The 27667-nt window shown below is 45.5% G+C and overlaps 2 protein-coding genes and 1 non-coding gene across 8 annotated transcripts in view; 2 read left to right on the top strand and 1 right to left on the bottom strand.

Moving 5' to 3' along the window:
• HEMGN (hemogen) overlaps window positions 1-15685 on the bottom strand; it is a 43168-nt gene extending 27483 nt beyond the window's left edge. Inside the window, exon 1 of one of the 3 annotated variants that reach the window (XM_036433233.2) lies at window positions 15470-15685. The gene's annotated coding sequence lies outside the window, so the exon portion shown is untranslated. The remainder of the gene's footprint in view (window positions 1-15469) is intronic. The other 2 variants (XM_036433237.2, XM_045579967.1) reach the window with 2 other exon arrangements.
• LOC118716836 lies at window positions 10471-10534 on the top strand. The gene has a single exon (XR_004987287.1). It is a non-coding gene; the product is annotated as a U7 small nuclear RNA (small nuclear RNA).
• Window positions 15686-17122: 1437 nt separating the features above from the next.
• The window catches only part of ANP32B (acidic nuclear phosphoprotein 32 family member B), a 26331-nt gene continuing 15786 nt past the window's right edge, over window positions 17123-27667 (top strand). For 2 of the 4 annotated variants that reach the window (XM_045579971.1, XM_036433250.2), the window contains exon 1: window positions 17134-17515. In XM_045579971.1, the coding sequence (XP_045435927.1) occupies window positions 17462-17515 (54 nt within the window). In that variant the 5' untranslated portion in view covers window positions 17134-17461. Of the gene's footprint in view, window positions 17516-27667 lie in introns of all 4 variants that reach the window. The other 2 variants (XM_045579972.1, XM_036433251.2) reach the window with 2 other exon arrangements.

Below are 27667 nucleotides of genomic sequence, written 5' to 3'. Positions count from 1 at the left end.
ACTAGTTTACAGATTCTATATTAAGTGTCAGACTCTTCTCATTCTAGCTCAGCATTCTAATTAAGTAACCTTGGCTCTTTGCATGTGGGAAACAGGTTTCAAGCACAGAACCTCTAGCACCAAGCAGAATGGCAACATAATTTTAGCTCCTGAGAAAAATGGGTTTCATAACAGCACCAGTACAGCGTGCACATTAACATTTGAAGTATGCTGGATAATAAGTGTGCTAATTTTTCTGAGAAGAATACTTAAAGAATAAAATAAACTGGGATCATTAGAGGAGAAAGGGGCTAGCAATTTATTGCACTGCTGCTGCTTGATGCTCAAAAGTACATGATGTCCCCCCTGGTGGTCAGTGCACATTATAGCAAGCGGTTGAGCAGCCTTACTTAGTATATCATTAGCATATTACGCATTGATTGGTTGAACAGACAACCAGACACTTAGCATATTAGGCTTTTATTATATAGGATATCATCCCAACAAACTCAATTAAACAAAATATACAAACAAGTCTTATAATCGATGAGAAAACTAGCAACCTGATTTTAAAAACGAGCCAAAGACCTTAACAGACACCACAGGAGATATACAGACAGCAAGTAAGCAAAATTAATGATGCTCCACATCAAATGTCACCAGGGAACTGAAAATTAAAATAACAATGAGATACTACTCTATTCCTATTAGAATGGCCAAAATCCAGAACACTGACAACACCAAATATTGGCAAGGATGTGAAGCAACAGAAATGCTCACGGATTGTTAGTAGGTATACAAGGTGGTACAGCTACTTTGCAAGATAGTTTGGAGGTTTCTTGTAAAACTAAAGATACTCTTACCATATGATCCAGCAATTGCTTCCCTTGCTAAAAGAGCTGAAAATTTAAGTTCACACAAAAACTTGCACATATATGTTTATAGTATCTTTATTCATAGTTACCAAACTTGGATGCAACTAAGAAAGACATCTTTTACTAGGTGATGGATAAACCGTGGTACAGCCAGACAATGGAATACTACTCAGTGCTAAAAAGAAATGAGCAACTAAACCCTAAAAAGACATTCAAGAAGCTTAAAAGCATATTACTAAATTCAAGAAGTCAATCTGAAAAGGCTATGTACTGTATGATTCAAACTATTTGACATTCTGGAAGAGGCAAAACTATGAAGACCGTGAAAGGATCAGTGTTTGACAGGTGGTGAGGTGCTGATGAATAGGCAGAGCACAGAGAGGATTTTTAGAAAAGTGGAAGTACCCTGTGTGACATTATAGTGGATATATGTTATTTGTCCAAACCTACAGAATATACAAAATAGGAGTTAACCATAATGTAAACTGTGGATTTGGGATGATTATATTGTGTCAATGTAGGTTCTTGCTTGGTAACAAATGTACCATTCTAGTAAAGGGTGTGGATAATGGAAAGGCTATGCATGTGGGGGCAGAGGTAAATCTCTGTACCTCCTTTTTACTTTTGTTGGGAACCTGAAATTGCTCTAAAAAATAAACTTTAAAAAAAGTAAAAAAAAAAAAAAAAGTACATGATGTCTCTCATCACAGGTAAAAGATAATTACTATTATTATAAAATGTAATGATAGTGGCAGGAAGTGATCAGAATTTTATTGGAAACTAGTGGCCCGGTGCACAAAATTCGTGCGGGGGTGGGGTGGGGGAGAGGAGAGTCCTTAGCCCAGCCTGCACCTTCTCTAAAAATCCCTGGGATTGGACCTAAACTGGCTGTCGGTCATCCCTCTCACAATCTGGGACTACTGACTCCTAACCACTCACCTACCTGATCACCCCTAACTGCCTTTGCCTGCCTGCCTGCCTGATTGCCCCTAACCCCTCTGCCTGCTTGATCACCCCTAACCTCTCTGCCTGCTTGCCTGATCGCCCCTAACTGCCCTCCCCTGACAGCCTGATCTCGCCTCCAATTGCCTCTGCCTGCTTGATCATCCTTAACTGCTCTCCCTTGCTGGCCTGATCTCACCCCCAACTACCCTCCTCTGTTGGCCTGATCTTGCCCCCAACTGCCCTCCCCTGCCAGCCTAATCGCCCCTAACAGCCTCTACCTTGGCCCCCACCACCATGGCTTTGTCTGAAAGGAAGTTGGACGTCCAGAAGATGGCCATTTGACCCAGTCTAATTAGCATTTACTCTTTTAGTAGTATAGATAGATTATATAGGATAGGATTGCTTAAATTATATAGGATAGGATTGCTTAAATGGGGGGGGGGCTTTTTTAGCAGGAGGAGATGCTCTTGGCAGACAAAAATATATAATCCCTATATCTGGACTCATAGCCAGCCATATGCACTATACTGCCAAACCAGTTATTAAAAAATTGAACTGCTTTCTGCCGAAACCAGTTTGGCTCAGTGGTAGAGCGTCAGTCTGCGGACTGAAAGGTCCCAGGTTCGATTCCGGTCAGGGGCATGTACGTTGGTTGCGGGCACATCCCCGGTAGGGGGTGTGCAAGAGGCAGCTGGTCGGTGTTTCTTTCTCATCGATGTTTCTAGCTCTCTATCTCTCTCCCTTCCTCTCTGTAAAAAAAATCAATAAAAATATATTTTAAAAAAAATAAAAATAAAAATAAAAAATAAAAAATTGAACTGCTTTCTTACACCTTACACCAAACAGCTGTTGCCCTTAAAAAACCTCCTCAGCCCCCACCTTAGGTCCTGCCTTCGTAGTTCACCCAGATTTGGTTCTGATTGGTTGGTTTCTATGACATTGTGTCAAAAGCTCTGCCTCCTAGGCAGCCATTGGCTCCTCACACTCCACACAGATTTGGTTCTGATTGGTTAGTTTCTATGCCAGTCAGTGTCTCCCGGCCTATCAATGGGCCTGATCAGAAAGGAGGGGCTGATCAGTAGCCCCAGCAGAGGCCCAAGAGAAAGAAAGGCATGGCTGCTGGCCAGGACCCGAGAGAAAGAGAGGCAAGGGTTAATAAGCTGCCACGGAGGCTATGGATCAGACAGAAAGAAGATTCACAGTTGTCAGGGACAAGGGGAGGCCAGAAGGGGGAGTTACCATGTTCTAGAACTAGGTAGTGGTGGTGGTTGCACAACACTGTGAATGTTCTAAATGCCACTGAATTGTATATTTTAAAATGGTTTAAATGGTGAATCTTATGTTATATTAATTTTACCACAATAAAAAGACAAAAAAAAAAAAAAAAAAGTAAAGGTTGCACATTGTGCTGTATGAGAGGCTCTTCCCATCCCGACTTGAAGCTGCTTGGGAGTTTCCCTGGAAGTTCTCTTTGCCAGGTCTTTCAATTGCTACATTCTTAGAGTAATGAAACATTTTTCTTATTCTGCTAACATCCTAGGTTAATGGGGGGGAGGGGGGAGGAAGGGTGACATGCAACTCTTCATCACAGATTCTGTTTCCAGGGAACCCAATCTCTTACAGTACTTTGGTCACATTCCTTATATCATATTCCTGATATGAGATCTTGGCACATGGTAACTGCAGTTAAATATCACTTTTTGTTCATGTGTCTGTCTCTCCTAAGAGGTGGCTCTAAAAGGATAGGAGTATTTTCTTATTATCCCTAAAGCCCAGTATACACCACACACACACACACACACACACACACACACACACACACGAATTTCAACTGAGGAAACAAAAACTTTAGGCCAGGAAAAGATGTTAAGACAGCAAAACCATATGATAGCATCTGGTATCAAATATGGCACATGGTTGGTGGCCAATAATTGCCTGTTTCTTCTGACAAAAGGAAAAAATAATCTTAACATTCCTATGATTTGTTAAATGTTTCCATCTCTTTTTTAGACCTCTAAGAGTGGCAGAGCTGGTTATCTCTCATGTAAGCTAAAGACAGGGCAGGGGAACTCCAACGTGCTCCTGTGAAAGAAATATGAAAGTGGAGCTTAAGGGGAGAGGCCAGGAGTAGGGAAAGAAGTCTCCCAGATGCATAAAAGCAAAGAAGCTCATCAAGAGAGAAAGGGTAGCCCTGGCCGGTTTGGCGCAGTGGATAGAGTGTCACCCTGTGGACTGAGGAGTCCTGGGTTTGATTCCAACCAAGGGCACATGCCTGGGTTGTGAGCTTGATCCCCGGTGGGGGGCATGCAGGAGGCAGCCAATCAATGGTTCTCTCTCATCATTGATGTTTCTGTCTCTATCCTCTTTGAAATCAATAAAAAATATATATATATATTAAAAGAGAGAGAGAGAGAGAGAGAGAGAGAGAGAGAGAGAGAGAGAGAGAGAGAGAGAGAGAGAGAAAGGGTAGTTTAAGATGACTATTCAACCAGCCCTCAGGAATCCCCTACCCAGAGAAAGGCCAGAGGAAGGCAGGAGATCTGGGTGCTAGGAGAGTCAAAGCACACAGTACAGATGCCCCGGAGCATGCATTTCAACAGGAGTATGCCCAACCTTCAAGTCAAAGGGCACAAAAACCAGCTGTGTTCTCTTGTCCTATCCCACCTAGAGGAATATCCCCAAAGGCAACTATCACCAACTCTTCTGGCAATTTCTTCTGCTGTTTACCTGCATAAAACCTGCTTCTGATGCTATTTCTTGATTTTTCCACTTTAGACATTATCTACTGACTCCTACTATTAGAAGACGAGAGGCCCAGCGCCTGAATTCATGCATGGGGGTGGGGGGATCCCCTCAGCTCAGCCTGCACCCTCTCTAATTCAGGACCCCTCGGGGGATTGGGCCTAAACTGGCAGTCAGACATCCCTCTCACGATCCTGGACCGCTGGCTCCTAATCGCTCACCTTCCTGTCTGCCTGGTTGCCCCCCATTCCCCCCCCACACACACCCCGGAGGCCTGATCACCCCTAACTGCCCTTCCTGCCGGCCTGATCACCCCTAACTGTCCCTCCTGCCCGCCTGGTTACCCCTAACTGTCCCCCGCTGCCAGTCAGGTTGCCCCCAACTGCCCCCTCCCTGCCAGCCTGGTCGCTCCTAACTGGCCCCCTCCTAACAGCCTGGTCGCCCCAACTTCCCCTCTGCTGGCCTGGTCACCCCTCATGGCCCAGCCATGCAACCTGCTGTTCAGTCATTTGGTCATCCCTCACTAACTCCCCTGCCGGCCTGGTCACCCCATGCAGCCTGCTTGTCCAGTCATTTGGTTGTCCCTCACTAACCCCCTTGCCAGCCTGGTCACCCCACACAGCCTGCTTGTTCAATCATTTGGTTGTCCCTCATTAATCCCCCTGCTGGCCTGGTTGTAGGCAGTCATCTTGTGAGGGTGTGGTGGTCAATTTTCATATTACCTCTTTATTATATAGGATTAGGATTTAGTTCTCTGCTACCAGTCCTAAAAGCCTAGTGAGCACTAATAAAGGGAAACCAAGTGATCCATTTAAAAGGAAGGCAGTTCATAGCAGCACAATTTACAATAGCTAAGATTTGGAAACAGCTTAAATGCCCATCAGCAGATTAATGGATTAGAAAACTGTGGTACATCTACACAATAGAATACTATGCTGCTATAAAACAGAAGGAATTCTTACCATTTGCAACAGCATGGATGGATCTGGAGAGCATTATGCTAAGTGAAATAAGCTAGTTGGTGAAAGATAAATACCACATGACCTCACTCACTTATGTTTAACAAAGAACATTACAAACTGTTGAACAAAAATAGAGGCAAAGAAGCATCAAACAGACTGTCAAACTACAGGAAGGTAGGGGAAGAGTTGTGGGGGAGGGTAAGAGATCAACCAAAGGACTTATATGCATGCATATAAGCAAAACCAACAGATGCAAGACACTGGGGGCAGGGGGATGAGGGCAAGTGCCAGGGGTAGGGGAGGCAGGGGGGGAGGTCATTGGGGGTGGGGTGGGGAAAGAGACATATGTACTACTATTTGTAATACCTTAAACAATAAAGTCTTTAAAAAAGAATTCAAAAATAAATAAATAAATAAATAAATAAATAAAAGGAAGGCAGTTGCTACTCAATGGATTATTGCCAGAAAATACAGCTCCTTGTTGGCAGAATGTTCATTTGTATGTTCATTTGCAAGTAACTACAACAACTGACAAACTGACCTACCATGTTTCCCCGAAAATAAGACATCCTCTGAAAATAAGACCTAGCGCATGGAAAGATAAGACATCCCCTGAAAATAAGACCTAGAGCAACTTTGGGAGAAAAAAATTAATATAAGACACTGTCTTATTTTCGGGGAAACAGGGTAACAGTGAAGCTTATGCAAAAAGTACAGGGCAACTTAAGCTTTAAGGTTGGTTTGATTCAGTAGAACTCAGCTGCTGGGAATATTCTTGCTCTCAGCCTCAGGAAACCACCTCCCCCAAGGTTCACCACCCCCCCCCCCTCCCAGAGTAAAGCAGGAATTCAGTAACGGGCTAACATGAAAATACGAATGCCTGGCCCCCTTATTTCAATTTGGGACAACTCTGAAGAGCATGCCCATTCTTTAAGGTTCTTGTGGGATCAGCTGAGGCCTTGATTATAACTATTAAATTGGAACTGTTGTTGGTGGTCAGCTTCTTCCATGTTGTCATAGGTGGATGACCTGAGAGCATTCCCCAATAAACTGCATGCAACTCTCCATCACAGACTCTGTTTCCTAGAGCCAAGAGTGAGGGTGTGGGGGTAATCAGACTTTCCCATAGGCTGAGTCAGGGAGGATGGGGGGTGGTACAAAACTTTTTATGAGTAAGCATCATATTGGAGAGCCAACTATAAGTGGATCTTTTGATCTTTCAAGAGAAGCCAGAAACCGTTTATGTAAAAAGTCTCATAATGTTGAGACTTTAATGTTGGAAAATAACTGAGATATTTTTAAATGCTATAAAGAGCCAACAAGACATGGTCCAATACCCACATTTCAGCAGTTTTCAAACTTGGCCAGAGATAATACAGGTGTGTTTTGTAGACCAGAGACCAAAGCTAGGACTCTGGTTGTACGAAGTCAACATTTCAGCTCAACCTAAGGAACAGTTTCCTAATGATTAGCACAGTGGTCAGCAAACTGTGGCTCGAGAGCCACATGTGGCTCTTTGGTTCCTTGAGTTTTTAGCAAAGGCCAACTTAGGAGTACCCTAATTAAATTAATAACAATGTACCTACCTATACAGTTTAAGTTTAAAAAATTTGTCTCTCAAAAGAAGTTTCAATTTTTGTACTGTTGATATTTGGCTCTGTTGACTGAATTTTCAGACCACTGGATTAGAGCAATATGGAAATGGGACAAAGCCTTTTTAGGAAAAGGTGAGTTCCTTGGCACCAAAGTCCATGTTTGAGTCTGTTATACTTTGAACTATATGATCTTTGAGACCCAGGTTTTGGGTTCCTTCCTGGGTTGGGGCTCTATGAGAGGCAACAGATTGATGTTTCTCTCTCTCCCTTCCTCCCTCCTTTCCTCTCTAAGATCAATAAAAATAAAAAGAACAAGAAAGAGACATTGGAAATGAAAATCTTATATCTGGAATAAAACAAATTTGGTGCCATAGTCAGTTTTGCTCAGTGGATAGTGTTGACCTGCAGGTTAGAACCTGCAACCAAGGTATGTGCCCTAGACCAGAATCAAATCCAGGACCCTTCAGTCTCCGGGCTGATCTATCTACTGAGCCAAACTAGCTAGGCTAGCATTATATTTATTAACATGTTTTTATTGATTTCCGAGAGAGGGAGAGGGAGCCATAAAAACTTAGATCAATCTATTGGCTGCCTCCTGCATGCCCCCTACTGGGGATTAAACCCATAACTGGGGCATGTGTCCTGACAAGGAATCCAATTGGAAATCTCTTGGTGCATGGGATGATGCTTAAACAACTGAGCCACACCAACTGGGCTAGCATTATATGTATATACTAGGGGCCCAGAGAACAAATTTGTGCACCTTGAAAGGAACTGTGGACTGCGAGGCTGAGGTGAGCACAGGGGTGGGTCTCAGCCCATACACTGTACCGCCACCCAGCACTTCCCGCCGAGGCCCTCCTCCCTTCCCCCCTCCTGCCCCTTCCCCCCCCATATCATCTGCCGACAGCCCCACTCCCATGCACTGACAGCACCAGCCTGCTCACACCTTCTGACTGCATTGAATGATTGGGGCCAGCACCAGCAGCAGGTGTGAGTGGAACCATCACAGTCAGTGGGTGTGAACAGCAGCTGCTGCCTTGATCGCCCCTAGGAGCTAGGGGAAGTGGAGAAGCTCTCAGGGGCAATCGTGGTGGCAGACTCTGCAGGCTGGCAGGAGCTGCTTACACCTGCTGCCAACACCGGGCCATAGGGACCAGTGCCGGGCACCAACAGCGGGCGCAAGCGGTGGCTCTGGCACTAGATGTGGTGTGAGCAGGGCCATTGCTGGCAGTGGGTGTGAGCAATGGCTGCTAGCCCCAATTGCCCCTCAGGAGCAGGGGGAGATGAAGAAGTCCTGAGGGACTATCGGAGCCTTTGGCCACCGCTCGCACCCGCTTGACAGTGCTGAGCGATCGGGACCGGTGCTGGGTGCAGGCAGTGGGTTAGAGCCTGAAACAGGGATTTAACTTGCAACCTAAGTATGTGCCTTGACCAGGAATCAAACCTGCAATCTTTTGGTATATGGGATGACACACAAGACAACAGAACTACCTGGCCAGGGCTGGCTTTTACTTTCTTGATGATGTCATTGGAAGCACAAACGTTTTCAATTTTGCTCAAGTCCAATTTATCTCTTTTTTCTCTCTGGTATGTTATGCTCTTAGTGTTATATCTAATCCAAGGTCATGAAAATTTATCCTGTCTTCTCCCAAGTCAGTTTTAGGTCTTATATTTAAGTCTTTGACCCATTTTTTTATTGATTTTAGAGAAAGGAAGAGAAACATTGATAGGTTTCCTACTATATGCACCTCAACTGAGGACTGAACCCATAAGCTGGGTATGTGCTCTGATGGGGCATTGAATCTGCCATCTTTTGGTGTATGAGACAATGCTCCAACCAAGCCACACAGTATCTAAGACCCATTTTAAATTAATTTTTGTATGTGGTATGAAGTAGGGGTTCAACTTCTTTCTTTTGCATGTGACTATATAATAGGCCCAATCCACACGTTTAAAAAAGACTGTTCTTTTCACGTTGAATTATCTTGTCACACAGATTTTCAACTCGTCATTAGTTGAAAACTAATTGACAAAAAAAAAATGTTAAAGGTAATGCCTAGTTTAGGCAATGGTGAGAAAAGTCTTAATCACTGTTCATAGAAGTGCAAAAGTAGTACAGCCGCTAAAGTGAAATTTGCTATGCACATCAAAATCTGAAATACATGTCGAAACTGGTTTGGCTCAGTGGATAGAGCGTCGGCTTGCAGACTGAAGGGTCCCGGGTTCGATTCCGGTCAAGGGCATGTACCTTGGTTGCGGGTACATCCTCAGTAGGGGGTGTGCAAGAAGCAGCTGATCGATGATTCTCTCTCATCGATGTTTCTAACTCTCTATCCCTATCTCTTCCTCTCTGTAAAAAATCAATAAGATATATATATTTTTTAAAAATCTGAAATACATATATATGCTTAGATTGAAATATTATACTTCTAGGAATTTATTTCAAGGAGCTAATTGCACAAAGATGTTATATATAATGGTGAACAACTGGGAGTAACCTAAATGTCAATCAGTAGTAAACCAGGTAAATAAAGTATGCTATATCCATACAGTGAAATATGACACAGACTTTAAAAATGATTAAATAGCCAAAACCGGTTTGGCTCAGTGGTAGAGCATGGGTCTGCGGACTGAAAGGTCCCAGGTTCGATTCCGGTCAAGGGCATGTACATTGGTTGCGGACACATCCCCGGTAGGGGGTGTGCAAGAGGCAGCTGGTCGATGTTTCTCTCTCATTGACGTTTCTAACTCTCTATCCCTCTCCCTTCTTCTCTGTAAAAAAAAAACCAATAAAATCTATATTTTAAAAAATGATTAAATAAATAAGGGTATTTTAAAAAATGATGAGATAGACATATCTATTGATTTGGAGCAGTGGTCGGCAAACTACGGCTCGAGAGCCACATGTGGTTCTTTGGTGCCTTGAGTTTTTAGCAAAGGCCAGCTTAGAAATACCGTAATTAGCCGAAGCCGGTTTGGCTCAATGGTAGAGCGTCGGTCTGTGGACTGAAGGGTCCCGGGTTCGATTCCGGGCAAGGGCATGTATCTTGGTTGTGGGCACATCCCCATTAGGGGGTGTGCAAGAGGCAGCTGGTCGATATTTCTCTCTCATCGATGTTTCTGGCTCTCTATCTCTCTCCCTTCCTCTCTGTGAAAAATCAATAAAATATATATATTAAAAAAAATACCCTAATTAGGTTAATAACAATGTGCCTACCTATATAGTTTAAGTTTAAAAAATTTGGCTCTCAAAAGAAATTTCAATCGTTGTACTGTTGATATTTGACTCTGTGACTAATGAGTTTGCCGACCAATGATATGGAGGAAACCCTATGATTTACTGAGAAGTAAAATATAATAGCATGTTACAAGTGCTTACAGCTCTTTTTGAATTTGTCTAGTATGTCTTCCGGTTTTATATTGGAAGGTCCTCCCTAAAAACAAAAAAGAACGTTACAAAGCTCCATTTATGCATTTATATAATATACTAGGGGCTCAGTGCACAAATTCATGCACCTTGAAAAGAACTGTGGCCCAGGAGGCTACAGTGGGCACAGGAGCGGGTCTTGGCCCATCCTCTGTGCCCCTGCCTGACCCCTCCTATCATGGTCCCCCCTCTGCTGATAGCCCTGTTCCTGTGCTGCTGCTGCACAGGCCCCACTTGCCCCTCAGGAGCAGGGGAGGTGAAGAAGCCTCAGGGGTGATTGGGGCCAGCAGTGGCTGCTCAAACCTGCTGACTGCGCTGGCCCCACTTGCACCTGCTGCTGGAGCACCGAGCTGTAGGCAGGTGCAAGTGGGGTTGGTGCCAGCAGCAGGTTCAAGCACTGGGTGGGACCACAGTGAGCAGGAGCAAAGAATTTTCAGTAATCAGAGGCTCACCCAGATGACAGTGACAGGTGCCTCGCCTTGGTCTGGCACTCCCGCTCACCTGCTCCACCATCCCGCCATGGCCAACGCCTACCATGTTCTGCACTCACCCCCTGGTTAGCACACATCATAGTGTCCGGTTGTTTGGTGGTTCTGCTGTTCTGTCTATTTGCATATTAGGGTTAGGGTTATATGTGTTTGTGTACACACACACACACACACACACACACACATATATATGCATATATATATATACATATATATACACACACACACACATATATTGTGTATATATATATATATATACACACACGTGTGTGTGTGTATTTACATATGCATATACATTCATGGAGAAAATATTCACAAAAATATTAACAGTGGTTGCCAGTAGGTAATGGGATTTAGGCTGGCTGTTATTTTCTTCTTTATACTTTTTTTTGCATTGCATGAATTTGCTACATGAATATGTATTGTCTTTATATACAGAAAAAGAAAAGCTATTTTTGTTTTGTAGGAGCATGTCAAAGAATATATATTGTACAGGACAATTCAAATGGCATGGAAATATGTACATAATATATTATTAAATGAAAAAAAAGCAAGTTATAGTATCTTCTTGCTTTAAAAAAATTTAATGTAATATATACAGTATTTCCTAAGTACTATGATAGTTTACTTTTTTACTATCTACTATTTCTGAAGTAAGGATGTCTCTTATAATCACTATGAATATTTAATGTAGTGGGTTTCCCCCTTGCTGCCTCCCTGAAAAGCTGTTATTAATGAGATGATGCTTCTGGCAATCTGAGACTTGAGAAAGTGCCATATGTGTATAGAGGAAAAAACTGGAGGAATAGACACCAAAACGTGATCAGTGTGTGCTTAGCCCTGAATTGTGATTTTTATTTTCTTCTCTTTGCTAAGCATAGTTTTGAAGTTTTCTATAGTATATACATACATAGTCATAAAAAGAAACCTCGCTGCCCTGCTTTCCTTCCTCTTCATTATTATTTTTTCTTTTCTTTAATGATCTAATTGGCTTTAGTAGATGATTCATGAATTGGACAGCACTTCATTTAGCAACTAGAAACGTGCTCCTGCCCTGCTTTTCAAGAAGTAGAGTGTGTGGGGGAAAATAAGTAGATTGTGAGGGTATTTGGGATGCTTGGCCTTTACCAAAATGAGGCTAGTAAATTAGGGAGCACACAAACTACCTCGGGAGTGTCAGAGTCCAGAGTGAAGGAGGACTACCTTGCATGGCCACCAAGGGGCCTCTGGCCTGGCCAGACCTGGCAAAGCAAGCTTGAGAACAGATGGGAAAGTTCAGTCAGCAGGAGCAGGACTCTTGGATAGTTGTGTGTGGACAAGGAAATCCCTGTGAGGGAGGAGACAGTCCAGATGGTGGGGATAGTGGCTAATTATGGAGGAGATGCATATCCAACACTGTGGGGCCACTCAGATATTTTCCAGTCGAGCTCAGGAGCACATTCCCAGTTCATGATGAGCAACCAAGGGTTGCATGAAACAGAAAATTAGCTCACCCCTTTTGAGAATCAAAACTTATCTCTGTTTGGGTGATGCCTTTCCTCAGTCACAGGGGCGGGGTAACCACAGGAAACGAAGGACACAGAGCAGAGCTGGAGGACTGATGGCCACAGCAGAACTTCTACAGCCTGAGAAGACCAGCAAGCTCTGGCCTCTACTCAGGGTAAGGGAGTGACTAAGGCAGGGGCACAGAGGAGGGTGCCAGGCACTGTGCCAGGTAGAAGCTTCACCCACATGATCATGTGTAATCCTCACAAGTCTCATTAGAATCCTTCTCTAAAAGGGGAAAATAGCCTGGCCACAGTAGCTCAGTGGTTGAGTGTGGACCTATGGACCAGGAGTTCACCGCTGGATTCCGGGTCAGGGCACATGCCTAGGTTTGCAGGCTTAACCCACAGTGTGGGGCGTGCAGGAGGCCGATCAATGATTCTCTCTCGTCAATGATGCTTCTATCTTTCTCCCCCTTTCCCTTCCTCTGTGAAATCAATAAAAATATATTTATAAGAAAATAAAAGAAAAAAACATTTAGCAAAGTGAATAGTCATATTTATCATATTAACTCATTGTTTTTCTTAAAGAGGTGGGGAAAACAAGCCTCAAAAAAAATTCTTTAATCTGACCCTAATGTTGTGTTTTCAAAATTATGTATAATATAGAGGGGGGCGGGGGGAAGCCTCAAGGATATACACCTAAATAGTGGGTGTATCTCAATGGTAGGAATTTAATTTTTAAATTTTCTGTGTGTGCTTTTTTTCCCTCCCCTGAATCCTGGCAATGTGCATGTAAATCTTCTTGAAGCAAAGAAAACAAAAAAGGTTTTTCAGAAGCAGTTGTGAGGACTAGTGGATCAAAGTAATGAGAATGAATTACAGTGAGACCTTAATGACAGAAAAATCCAGATTCTTACTAGCTATGTGAGTTCCACTTGGCTTCTCCAAGTCTGTTTCCTAAACAATAAAAGGGGATTACAGTCTTGTCCCAGTGAGCTGTTGCCAGGATTAACTGAAATGCAATATACATGAAAGTCCCAAGCACAGTACTTGGCGTAAAAGATGGTACTTAATAAATATTAAACCCGACTCTCGATAGTCACAGCTCTTCCTTGCTGCCCCGTGAAGGTCTCCCACCTACAGCTATCTCAGAGGACAGAAAGGAATTTGGTTTCCTTGTCAAAGGCCCTTTACTGGACCTGCAGCTGCCTATACACCTGACACTCTGCCCTCCTGTTTTGTTTTGTTTTTATAACTTTTTTTTTATTTTATTGATTTTTTTACCAAGAGGAAGAGAGAGGGACAGAGTTAGAAACATCGTTGAGAGAGAATCACCGATCAGCTGCCTCTTGCACACCCCCCACTGGGGATGCACCTGCAACCCAGGTACATGCCCTTGCCTGGATTTGAATCCGGGACCCCTCAGTTGGCAGGCTGACACTCTATCCACTGAGCCAAGCCGGTTTCGGCCCTCTGTGGTTTGTTTTTTTTTTTAACCATCTGGAGACTTACAAGTTTTCACTTTTACCCAATTTTCATCTATTTACCTCTCCCTCTCCCTTTGTCTCAACAATCTCAGCTGCCTAGATAGTATTCTTGAGTACATGAGACATTATTTTCAACATAATACATATTTACAGAGCACCTATGTTCTAAAGATGGCCCAGGCCTCCTACTTCCTATTTATATCATCCAGAAATATCCATATGAGCTCACAGTCCAGTTGAAATTTTAGAACCTTCGACAACCCCATGTGTTGCCTAACTGCTATAACAGGTACACACACACACACCATGCTATGGAATGCCAGAGGGCAGATTAAGCAATGGATGCACATGTGTAGAGCAGAGGACGGTTAGTTTTTTTTTTAAAGTAATGATTCCTTCCTATGTTGTACACTAGCTTCCTATACCGTCTTCACAAAAGAGAAAGGTGCCATTTTGCCAAACTGATTCCACAGCCAGATAGATCAATGCCTGAACTGGGCTATTTCCTCTCATCTTCAGAGTTATTAAAATTTGTTCCCAGCAACAAATTTGTGGAAAGTGCGGTCATCTAATGGTTTGACCAATGACCTGATGGTGCTGAGGCGTTGGAGAGGAGAGAGGTCCACGGAGTTACAAATTAGATTGTTCCCCTCAGACAATTATTATTGGAATACACACACATTTTGATTAACAGGCAGTTTTAAGACTCAAAAGGGACCAAAACCAGGTATTCTTTGACATTTGCATTACTTATTGGACAAACATGTCAATGGAAGTAAACAAATATTTCATCTATAGTTCAGACCCTCTAATAAGTTTAAGTTTTCATTTTCCTTATTCCTTCCAGTCCTTATTCAAATCCATAAGTCCATGAACATGATAATAACCATGGATTAGATACAATGACAGTCTATATTCTACTTCTTCCTCGCACCCAGATGCATACTCAGAATGATGTTCAGTACAGCAATATTCAAAACCAGGGCACTGTAACAGCCCCTCCAGGCCTGCGGACTGACAGTCCGGTGGAAGATGTTGGCAGGGTAGTGAGACACACCCTGTTCTGCCTGTGTTATTTATGCCTCTGGCAGAGAAGCCCCTGACAAAGAAGCATGTCACTGGAACACATGCTCTTTGTTCATGGAGGTGCATGCCAGCACCGGCTGTGTCAGAAGGGACAGTGCCGGGTCTGTAGTCTCTCCTCCTTCGGCTTTTTTTTTTTTGCTTTCTCTCTATTTGCTGCACTTTGTGGTTATGTTTATTAATTACTTTGTAACTTAACCTTATAAAACACACATTTATCTTGTGAGGAGAGTCCTTCATACCCCTATGAGTTGGTCATAGAGGATAGGGTCCCAAGATTTGCCCGTTTTTTCCCTAAGGATCAGTACCACCTCTCCCATGAGCCACCAGGTTACCAGTCAGTCTCTCTGGCACAGAGCTACCATATCCCAGTCTCCTTCAGCACCTCCCCCTTACCTGCAAGATGCCACCTGCATGTTCTTTTTGGTATTAAAGGTGCTCTATTGATGTTCCAGACCTCAAGTTCCAAATCAGGCCCCCATGCTCAGACTTTACTCCAATCAGACTGATTATATCGCAGAAAAGATGGCAGGCTTTAGAGTCAGACCCATCTGGGTTTAAACCCTAGCTCCTCCTCTGGTTGGCCATGCAGCTTAAGGTTCGGTTCCTCATCTGTAAAATGATTAAAATAAAATCTACTTCACAGTGGTGTCTTTGAATTAAGTGAGAAAGAACATATCAAGCCCTAACAGTGGATGATCCATCATTGCTTGCGAGCTCATGGAATTGATTTGCTAGTTTTTCATAAAAGCTTTCTCTCACGGCCTTGTGGTTCTCACAACCTTACACTTTAGTCCTCGTGTGACATCCTGAAGAGCACTTATCCTCACCATTTTCCCATCACAGAGATGTCTGCTAAGACTAACATTTTAAGACTCTCGAAACTGCATACCAGAAAGTTTTTGCCTTTTCCAGAGCCTTTTAAAAACATTCTTTTGCTTTGAAATTTTAATTAATTACATGTTTTTAAAAATTGTTATAAGTAGTTTTGTTTGCCACAGGTAGAATGGGAGGGGGAAGTCTTAACTTTAAGGAAACCTTGGGTTGATGCATAGAATTGTTTTTCTCTACTCACAAGTTGTTCCCAATCTTTAGAGCCTTTTGTCTATATTAGAAGTAAGATGGTATCTGATTAGACACATGATGCATTTACTTATTTTAATCTGAATATAGGTAGTGTTACTTTAGGAGGTCCGCAAAGCAAACTTAACGCTCTAACCCTGGCTTTCAGGGAATTCTCTGAACTGGACCATTACAAAGGCTACCTGCCAAGCTTCACCCAAAACCGAGACCGTGAAGAATTCCTCACAGGGGTCACCTAAAGGAATAAAGGGATAAAAGTCTGGGGACAAACGGTAAAGCTCCAAGGCCCCATTAGAAATGCTAATTGCTGCCTTGCTAGCCTACATTTAACTGTTAGAAACCCAGGGAGGTTCTGCTGAACCCGGGGACGCTCAGCTCCTCTGCGGTTTGGTCAAGTGTCCGCAGCTGCACCCGTGTCCCCGCACAGGCCGGCTCCGCCCGGTGCCACGCGATGCACGGCGGGGTGACCGCGACTCCGCTCCCGACTGGGGTCCCCTTAGTCCTTCCGTGACCCCCCGGCCCCGTAGACGGCGGGGCTCGCTGCTGGCTCACATCGTGGGGGAGTCGAGGGTGAACCCGACAAGTCCAATGTTCCCGCGCCCCCTCCACGCGTCCCACTTCCGCGGGCGTCGGGCTGGCCTGGCCGAGCCTTCTCCGCGGCCGGACCTGGCCTTACGGACCCCCGAAGCCGGACGGACTCTAAATCCTCCTCTCCCCACGAGCCCCCCGGGCAAACGTCCCAGTGCGGGGCGGGGACCCGCGTGCGGGCGCAGCGCGGTGGGCCCCGGGAGGCGGGGGTCTCAGTTCGGCGGGGGGCGGGGAAGCCCCCAGAGGAAGGTCTTACATCAGCCACCCCACGTGCAAGCGGAGGGAGGAAGTCGCTCGGGTCCCCCGGGAGGCGCCTTTCCCCGCCCCCTCCCACCTCCGTCTCCCCGCCCCGTCCTGGGTGCAGCGGCGGCAGCCTAGTCCAGCGGCGCCGCGCGGGGCCGAGTGAGCGCAGCAGCCGCCAGCGCCGCGTCGCCGGGTTGGGCGCAGTGCGGCCCGCGGCCGGGGGCGGCGGTAGTGAGGCCCGCGCCGCGCTCCAGCCCCCTTTTCCCTCCATGGTTTCTCTTCGCTCCCGCGAGTAACTTGGCTCCGGGGGCTCCGCTCGCCTGCCCGCGCGCCGCCCGCCGCCCAGCACCGCGCCGCCGGCCTCCGCCGCCAGCAGACCCCTCCCGACGGCCCCAGCTGCGCAGGCCGGGACGCCTCTCCCCCCTCCGCCTCCGCCGCGGAAAGTTAAGTTTGAAGAGGGGGGAAGAGGGGAACATGGACATGAAGAAGAGGATCCACCTGGAGCTGAGGAACCGGACCCCGGCAGCTGTAAGCAGAGCCCCCCTCGCCCCTCCGGGCGCCCTCTCCTCCAATGACTTGCATGTAATGGTGGCCACCTGCGGGGCCCCGGCCGCGGGCGCTCCGGCCTCGGCGTGGGGAAGGGCGGGCGCAGCTCGCGGGCTCGGACGGCGAAGGCGGGCGGGCGGGCGGGCGGCGGGCGCGGAGGGGGAGCCGGCGCGCGGGCATTAACTCTTTGGCGCCCGCGGGCCCCCGCGGCCGTGTGGGGAGGTTCGGCCGGGTGGCGGGGAAGCAAACTTTGAGCTCCTCGCCCGCCGGGGTCCTTCCCGGAGGAGCGCGTGTGCGTGTGGCCGGTGGCGCGGGCGGGCGGGAGGGAGGAGGGGTTGTGTAACGCTGGGAGCCATGTTTGCAGCCTCTCGGGGTGCGCGGCCCGGCGGGACCTGGCCAGCCCAGCCCAGCGGCCGCGCGGCTAGCCCCGGCGGGGCCCAGGCCGGGCTTCGCGCGCCCCGGGCCGGCTGCGGAAGGGGCCGGGGCGCGGGGGCGGACGTGGCCCTCGCAGCCAGGCCTTGCGGTGGCCGCGGGCCAGGGACCAGGGGCAGGGGCCGGGACCGGGGCCGGGAGGCGCGGGAGGCGGGGGGCAGGAAGCCCCTCGGTGCCCGGGCTCCGGCGGGCGCGGCCTGGCGCGCGCGGGGCGGGGGAGGGGCGAGCCGGGGCGGCGGAGGTGGCGCAACCGCCGCCCCTCCCGGGAGGGCCAAGTTTGAAAAAAGGACGCGGTTCCCGCCATTTTTCAAGCCTAAAAATAAAACTTTCCCCACCATGTCTCCCGCTCCCCGTTCGCCTCCGGGGCCTTCCCTGCGCCCGCTCCCTCAGGGCGGGCCCCGCTCGGCCCGGGCCGGCCGTTATGACGGCGGCTTGGCGCTCCCTCTCCGCGGCGGCGGGTTCCGGGGCCGCGGTCGGTCCGGGAGGCTGGCCCCTCGGTGTGGGCGGGCGGGCGGGCGGCGGCTTCCAGCGCCAGCCGGGGCGCGCCACAGGCCGACACAGCGCCATGTTGGCGGGCACCCGTCTCCCTCCGCTGCGGGCTCGGCCCTGCCCGCCCGCCCGCCCGCCCGCCCGCCTATCCTCCGCCGTGGCCCCGGCGGAGCTCGGGCTTTCCTGCCGCCTCGCGGGGCTCGGCTTGCACCGGCGGGAGGCGCGCTCCGCCGTCGGCTTCTCTCCTCTCGGGAACGCTCCGTCCTCGCTCCCGCCCCCCATTCTTAAAAGGGCGATGCCAGGAGCCGGCTCCGCCCGGGCCGGGCTCCGGGGTGCGGGCGGCCTGGGCGGCCTCTGCCCGCGCAATGCCCGAGCGCGGCCGCCTGAGGCCTGCGGGCGCGGGCTGCGGCCGGGGTGGCGGCGGGCGGCCCTGGAAGAGTTGCCCCTCTCCTCCCGCCCCGCGGGTGCAGCGGCCTCCGCGGCTGGGCGCCTCGGCCAGCCCCCGTGTTGGGTGAGCGGCGAGCCCGGCCGGGGTAGCCCTGCGCTCCGTGCAGCCGGAGGCTGCGGGAGTAACAAGTTGCCAACTTGTGGGAATTGAGCCAGGGGTGACCTGTGTGCACGAGGCTGTGAGTCCTGGGGGGCACGAAGGCACCGCGGGGGACGCCCCGCCGCGTGGTCACCCCGAGCGCCCCTGTGGGGTCCGAGGACAGGGGCATGTGGATCGCCCCCCGGCTTTTGAGGTTGAGGCCGGGTCACGCCTGCCCCGTCGGCTCCGCAGTCAGACATTTTGTGTGGGCCACGTGCTGGTGCGCTGAAGGGTTAAGCTGCCTCACGCCGCGGAACTCCAGAGCTGTGTTATCTGGAGTTGTAAATGCCTAGGTAATTTTAATAACCATTGTATATTGCATTGTGTATCATATTGAATTTTTTTTTGTATATGAGGTAACATTACTTTTTTAAAGTGTACATTTATGTGCAAGTCAACAGGCCTTACCCTCTTGCCACAGCCTAGAGTCGTGTGGCTATTTAATTAAAATTAGGTTTGACAGTTGCACGATCCCCATTTCAAGTGTTCATAAGCCACAACTGACTAGTAGCTACTCTGTTGGACAGCACTAGCCTACAGTAATCCAGTGGCTTATTAAATAAATATTTGGGTGCCAACAATATGCCAGGCCCTGGGAAAGCAGTGTGAACTCGGCAGAGTGCTGCAGCCCCTTCCCCCCTGAGGCCTCAGATGCCTGTGGCGCCTGTTGCGCTGGTGCAAGTCGGGGGTTTTGAGAGAGTTATAGGAGCCGGTTAAGATTGTGGGGATAAAGAAGGTTCCCCCAATGGACTCTGATTGGGAGACTGAGATCAGTAGGAGTTAGGTTCTTAGGAGAGGAAAGCATTGACCTTAAATAAGGCTTTACCAGGAAAAAAAGAAAAATGCTGCAGTTTAAAGGGAAATATTTATACGAGCATTATTAAGGCAAATGAGAAGTTCCAAGAAGACTCCATTAAAAACCAAATGGTTCCTTATCTTTGAGTGGGACCTGCTCTTAGGAAGCAGGTTTGGCCTTCAGGATTCTGAAGACTTGTCATTTGGAGAAGGAGGAAGAATTCTTTCTTCATTGAATGTATGAACAGAAAGCTCTTAAATGTCTCTAAGACTGTATTCCATGGTTGACCTTAATATCATCTAGTGAGAGCTAAGTGTTTGAGGAGGGTAAGTGGAAGTTGGATCATAAATCTTAGGGTATATGGCTTTTTTGTTCTTATTTTATTTGTGGGTTTGCAGAAGATCCTGGTAACACTTTACCTTGTGTTCTTGACCAAAGGCTTAGGTCAAGATAAAAGGTTCAGTTCATCTATTAGTATAGCCTTATTCTTTACAAACACAGATACATTAATTTCTCTGAGGGGGAGAGGACTAAACATATATGTGTAATTCAGTGTTTTCTAAGTCCAGAACAGCTCTTTATATTAGAGGTGTGTTCTCATAGTGGAAAAAATGGTTAAGAAAGGATGATAATCATTTAAAACTATAAGCAAGGATAGGAAATGTTTTATGTAAAATATTTGTATTGTACTTAACTGAGAACAAATTGTACAGCCCTAAAACTTACCATATCCAGCACATAAATGGCTGGTACAAACACCTTATTAACTCTGCATCTAGGGACAGGTAGCCTGATAATAGCTCTGCTTGAGTTTTTCCTTCAAAGTTAGAAAGCCAACCAGTTCCTGTGGTTACAGTCAGTGCCCCTGTGGAACGTGCTGAGCTGTTTGCTAGACTGAGATATTTCAGGGGCCGTAAATAAGAATAGTCTTTCCTTAGTCCCAATTTACTGGGAAAAAATTTAGGTTTTCCTCACATTTCTCCCAACTTTTGGTATCTATTGTTTTGTCTCTTTTGATGTAATTTTGAGCTCAATGGGATATTATGATTGGGTGCACAGCAGCTAACTGGGTTTTTCCCTTGTATAAGTAATACATATTCATTAAAGAAAAATTGATATAAATAAGCTAAAAAAGTAGATATTGAGAAGCAAAAATTTAAAAATAGAAATTTCATACATGCCCATTCTACAGTTTAGACATTCTGATGTTTAGCATTTATTTAGTTATGTAAATAAAATGCAGCAAACATCTTTATCTTTCTATGTAATTATTTTATTATAGCCTTACTGTTAATGTCTGCATTGGTTGTAATTTAATCATCCCATGGAATCGTTAGAAGTTTGTTTGTTTCGTTTGTTTTTTGCCATTTAAATGGTATTAAAATGAGCATCTCATAAAGTGAATATCTTCTACCAAATTGCTTTTTATTTATTTATTTATTTTTTTATTTAATCCTCACTCGAGGACATTTTTCCATTGATTTCTAAGGAGAGTGGGAGATGGAAAGACAGAGAGAAACACATCAGTTGGTTGCCTCCTACATGAACCCCAACCAGGGCATAGGCCAGGAAGGAGTTTGCAACTAAGGTACATGCCCTTGACCACAATCAAACCCCAGACCCTTTGGTCTGTAAGCCACCGCTCTCTCCACTGAGCTTAACCAGCGAGGGCCCAAATTTCTTTTGAGAATGGTTCCCTTTACCCATGAGTAGGATATAGATGTTTACTTCATGCCATTACTTCTACCACCCAAACACATTTGAGAACCACTAATATAAATCTTTTCTATTGTTAATTTGAAAACATTCTTTTAAAATAAAATAACAGTGGGGTAGAAGGTTTGAACAGTGGTTAACTTAGAAGAATGGAAATTAGCAAGAGTAGCAGGAGTTACTTTTTCTACCATTTCAGATTATTTCACTTAGTACAATAATTATGAAATATTTTTTCCTAATCCTCACCCGATAATATTTTTTTTCCATTTAATTTTTAGAGTTGAAGGTGGGAGGGGCGAGAAAGAGAAACATCAATAAGAGAGAGACATAAATTAGACATGCATCCCGACCAGGACTGGGAACTGTGGGAATCTAACCCTGGACCCTTTAGTCCATGGGCCAACACTCTTATCCACTGAGCCAAGTCGGCTAGGGCTGTATTTTCTAATTAAAGTAATTGGTAATTTAAAATGATCTTTAATTTCTCCATAATATCCCCCCCTTCCCCCCCCCCCACACACACACCCTCCGCTCTTGTGACAAAGATAACTAACTTGTAATTGGGGAAGTTACCCCAACCAGTTAGGTAAAACTTCTCTCTCTCTCTCTCTCTCTGTCTCTCTGTCTCTCTGTCTCTGTCTCTCTCTGTCTCTCTCTCTTTAGTGCAGCAAGAGGAGTGGAAGACGAGAGCAAATTGGAGAGGGTGGAAGGGAAATTGCTTAATATCTTTAGTGGCTCCCAGTTCCAGTCCCCATAAATAGGCTAAAGTATAGTTCAAATTTTTCAATGAAAACACCAGTGTTTTGCTGATAGCTACAGAAAAACAAACAAAAACCCAACGGTTTAAATAGGAAATAATGGATTTTTTGTTTTAGTTCTCAAGTGTTTATACTTTAAATTCATATTTAATTGGAAAATGAGGTATGAAGAAGCGTGAATTTGACCCCAAAAGTTAAACATCTATTTTTGAGCCAAAGGCCTACTAACTATTTTGGACCAAATAGCTTCTCTAAGTTGTATAAACAAATGTATAAGTGTCTGCCCAACCTTCTCTTTTTAGGTAGTAGCCATGGAAGATTTGGGGCATAAGAAGGGAGAATGAGGGTCGTTTCTCCTTGATTAGAACCTCCTGTGTATTCTAGATCTAGATTGGGAGGCAATGCCTATCAATCACTCCCCCTCCCCCACAAACACACACGATGCCCATGTACACGCTTTAAAAAATACATATTTTGATTTCAGAGAGGAGGCGAGAGGGAGAGAGAGAAACATCAATAATGAGAAGAATCATTGATTGGCTGCCTGCATGCCGGGCCCCCCTCCCCCCCCAACCAGGTATTGAGCCCACAGCCTAGGCATGTGCCCTAACCGGGAATTGAACTGTGACCTGCTCGTTCATAGGTCAATGCTCAACCCCTGAGCCACACCACCTGGGCCCCATGCAAACTCTTGGACAGTTATGCTCTCCCTTGCAAGGTAATCTGGATCAATTCACAACTATTGGTTAATCCTTGTATGTGTCCTGACCAGGGATTGAATTTACAACCTTGGTATTTTGAGATGAGGCTTAGTTATTTCAAAAGCTGCTGACCCAGGGCCAGAGAGAAGATAACTTTTCACCAAAGGTTTGTGTTTTTGGTGTTTTTTTTTAATACATTTTTTATTTATTTCAGAGAGGAAGAGAGAGAGAGAGAAACATCAGTGATGAGAGGGAATCATTGATTGGCTGCCTCCTACGTGTTGGACCCAGGCATATGCCCTTGACTGGAATAGAACCCAGAACCCTTGGGGCCGATGCTCCATCCACTGAGTCAAACTGGCTAGGGCTTCACCAAAGTTTCATTTAGAACTTTAAACAGGCTAGAAGACTGCTTGATGGAAGGCTTTCCTGAGTCATATTCTGGCTCAGCACTGAGTGGGACCCCTCCTTTGATGTCTGCTTTCTGCAGTGATTCTCACTCTGCTCTGTCTTCTTACTGTGCGCCTCTGGAGCCCTGTTCTGGGAGGGTAGCACATTCCTTTACATCCTTATCCTTCCTAGAAAAGTGAAGAGAAATGCTTTTTCTACTGAGCCATACAGCCCTCTGCCCTACTCACTCCAGTAAATTCTGTTGCCTTTTACTCATGGAGAAAATTAAAGGTCTCATTGTACATTCCCTGAACTTCTTGCTCTCCCACTTATAAATTCACCTTATATTGGTGCCTATCCTAGCTGTGTTCTGCACATTTAGAGTTGCCCTGCCTCCAACAAGAGTAGAATGATATGTCTCATTTTAAAAATATTCCTTGTAATTGAACTCTTTTTTTTTAGTGTCTACCATATTGATGATTTGTATTTTATGGCTTGTCTTGTTTTTATAAATGTCTCTTTTAGGGTGTTTATTTTTCCTTACTATGGTAAAAACAATATCCTCGAGAAAAGTATAAATGTATATACCTAGAATTTTCATGTACCAAGAAAGGTCACCAAAAAAAAAAAAAAAAAAAAAGCATTAAAAAGAAGAGTTTTAAATAAAGAATTCATAACTCAATAATATTGTCAAATGTTTATATTCTTTTGCATCGCAATAGCTTTTAAGGAAACAATCCTAATTACAGAAGAGATTTTACATAAGATATGGCATTTTTTATAATAGGGAAGATTGGAACTGTGTTCTACAAGGAGGATTGTAGTTTATGCTACATCCATACACTTTAATTTATTTAGTTGTTAACAGATATTTAGAGTTGTAGTTGTTTTTTTAAATTGATTTTAGAGAGAAACATTGATTTGTTGTTCCATTTATTTATGCACTCATTGGTTGATCCTTCTATGTATCCTGACCAGGGATTGAACCTTCAACCTTGGCATTTTGAGATGACACTAACCAACTGAACTACCTAGCCAGAGCAGAGTTATTTCAAAGTATGCTAAGTCATACAGTTTTATCTTGCCTATATTTAAAATACACAAAGACAAAAAAAACCACCAAAATATCAATAGTAATGAACATTAATATGCTTTCCATTAATGTATGTTTATGATCAGAAAGTTGATTATGCTTAGATCCAAGTTTTCTCTCGTTCAATCATCTGCTCAGTCCCCTACAATCTTTACACAAACCCCTGTGCGGTACTTTAAAATACTAGCAGTGACTTTTTTACCTTTATTTTTTTTTTAAAGGTTAACATTCTCATCAATGAAGTACAAAATAAGGTTTTAGAGAAAAGTCTCCCAGCTACTTTCTCTGAGAGATTATGTCTGTGAGATTTTAAGTTCATACTAGAGGCCTGGTGCATTAGGCCTGCTCTGCCCGGGGAACAGGCCTAAGCTGCAGTTCCTCCCTCTGGGAGGCGATGGGACAGCTGGTCAGGGAGCAGTGCTGCCCCAATTACTCTGCTGCTGCTGCTGTGGCCAGCCTCCCTCTGCAGGAGGTGACCAGGTGGCCCCCCACCCTCATGACCCCTCCATTTCCATTGGTTGCTACCACCTACCCTCCCCCCCATTGCCGTCCACTCTCTCTGCCCACTGGCACTTGCTTTGGCTGGTCTGGCACTGCCTGCTCACCGACCGCTCCCCTACAACTGGTTATCCTACCATCCAGTCAATTTGCATAGTATGCTTTTATTTTATAGGACTAGAGGCCTGGTGCATGGATTCATGCATTGGTGGGGGGCACGGCCTGCAGGGATCAGCCCACTGGGAGTGCCACTCATCCCAGTCAGCTGAGTGGCTCTCCCACTGTGGGAGCGCACTGACCACCAGGGGGCAGCTTCTGCATTGACCATCTGCCCCCTGGTGGTCAGTGCACATCATAGCAACTGGTCGTTCTGGTGGTTCCTCCATTCAGTCCCTGGGGTTTTCTAGATAAGAAAGTGAATGTGTGATATATTACATAAACAACACATTCTGTACATTTTTCATACCATAGTGTATCCTGGAAATTATTTCCTTGTTAAGGGCATTTAAGTTTTCTAATTTTTTTCAATCACTTCTTGTGCCTTCTTTCATAAGCCTTTCTGAGTGTTTCAACCTAATGTTTCATTTTTGGGTATCCCCTGATTCTTCTCAAGTCTGCTTTGCAAGATTCCGTCTCTCAGGGTTCCATCCTCAGTCCTTTCCCTGAGTTCCAGCCTCTTCCTACTGTCCATTCTGGTGACTCACAAATATGGAATTTATAATCCAGACTTCCCCTGAACTCTGTACCACATGTTCAGTTCCCTAGGGATCCCATAGGACTTAAACTTTTTATCCCTTTTGTTACTCCTTATACACCTCCCTCAACAAGCTGCTCCTTTCTATTTCCATCAAGCTACATGGTACCCATTTCTCTAAACCAGAACCTCAGTTCTGCTCCATCAGCTATACTCAATAGCTAAGCCTGCAAATTAGAACTCACTTTAACAGACTAGGATGGATAGCTTTGTTGGATAGAACATCATCCTGACCCACCAGAGTTTGTGGGTTTGATCCTCATCAGGGCACATAACAAGAATGCATAACCAATGTATGCATAAATAAATGACCAAATCTATGTTTCTCCCCCTTCCTCTCTAAAAAAATCAAGAACAATTTTTAATAAGAAACACTTGAACATTTTTTTCCCCTCTTTGATTTCTACTCTGCAATTTGATTCAGTAAGCCTGTACACTCACATTTAAAAGCTTTATGGTAGTTTTAAAAAATATATATTTTTATTGATTTCAGAGAGGAGGAGGAGGAGAGAGAAAAAGAGTTAGAAACATCAGTGGTGAGAGAGAATCATCAATCGGCTATCACTAGCTCCTATCCTCATGCCTCCTGCACCCACCTCTCCCAGCCCTCACTGGGGATTGAGCCCACAACTCAGGCATGTGCCCTTGACCAGAATTGAACCCTGGACTCTTCAGTCCTCAGGCCGAGGCCCTAACCACCAAGCTAAAGCAGCTACGGCGCTTTATAGTAGATTTTTTATAAGTCTAGTTAAAGTGGGATTTCATTGGTTGAGAGAAATTGTCTGAAAGGTGATTTTGCCCGAACTGGTTTGGCTCAGTGGACAGAGCGAGCATTGGCCTGCGGGATGAAGGGTCCTAGGTTTGATTCCTGTCAAGGGCATGTACATTGGTTGCAGGCTCATCCCCAGTAGGGGGTGTGCAGGAGGTACCTGATTCTCTATCTTCCCTTCCTCTCTGTAAAAATAAATGAAATCTTTTTTAAAAAAATAAAAGGTGACTTCACCCAGTAAGCTGGGAGGCAAAATGGCTTAAGATTGAATATGGCTAAATCCTCCTTACTTGGCTTTTGGCATATTGGGGTAATTTCATTCTGTATTATCATTTGGATTCTCTGTCAGGTTCAGTCAATAGAAAATCCCCTAAACCAAATGGGCCCATTTTAGTAGCATGGTAGTATACTTCTAAGTGGGTGGTGGCAATAACTTTTTTTTTATATTTTGGATTTTTTGTTGTTGCTTTTTGTTAATCCTCACCCAAGAATACTTTTTCCATTGATTTTTTTTATTTTTTATTTTTTATTTATTTATTTATTTTTTCTAGTGAGAATGGAAGGGAGGGAGAAGGAGATAACAGAGAAACATCAACAGGTTGCCTCCCGCACATACCCCAATCAGGGCCCATTGAGCCTGCAACCAGGTACCTGCCCTTGACCAGGAATCAAACCTGTGACCCTTTGGTCTGCATTCTAACCCCTGAGCAACTGGCTAGGGAGTGTGTGTGTGTGTGTGTTTAATACAAAAGGAATACCTACTAGTAAAAACAAAAACAAAAAAACAAAAAAAAACTTCATCTAGATAATGAATAAAGTAGACAGCATTCCCCTAGTTCCTTTCCTCGGAGTTTACTATGTCCCAAGTACTGCACTACAACAGCTCCATGAGGTATGTAATATTTTTTCCACTTCATAGATGAGGAAACTGAGGCACAGAGAGGTTAAGTGGCTTGCCCAAGGTCACACAGGTTGTATGTGGCAGAGCCAGGCATCTGTATTCATAGTCCAGCTCTCAGTTGACCTCTTAGGTTTTCACATGTGCTGATTTTCATCAGAAGAAGGAAGAATGGCAGAGATGTCTAGAGGAAAGTAGGAAGGAAGGAAAACGGTATAATAGGACTGCATGCATCCTGACTGAAACCAGGGCTT

Source organism: Pipistrellus kuhlii, unplaced genomic scaffold (genome assembly GCF_014108245.1).
Source record: "Pipistrellus kuhlii isolate mPipKuh1 unplaced genomic scaffold, mPipKuh1.p scaffold_m20_p_12, whole genome shotgun sequence".
NCBI classification, from domain to species: domain Eukaryota; kingdom Metazoa; phylum Chordata; class Mammalia; order Chiroptera; family Vespertilionidae; genus Pipistrellus; species Pipistrellus kuhlii.
The sequence above is the reverse complement of the archived record's forward strand: the minus strand, read 5'-3'. Positions and strand labels throughout refer to the sequence as shown.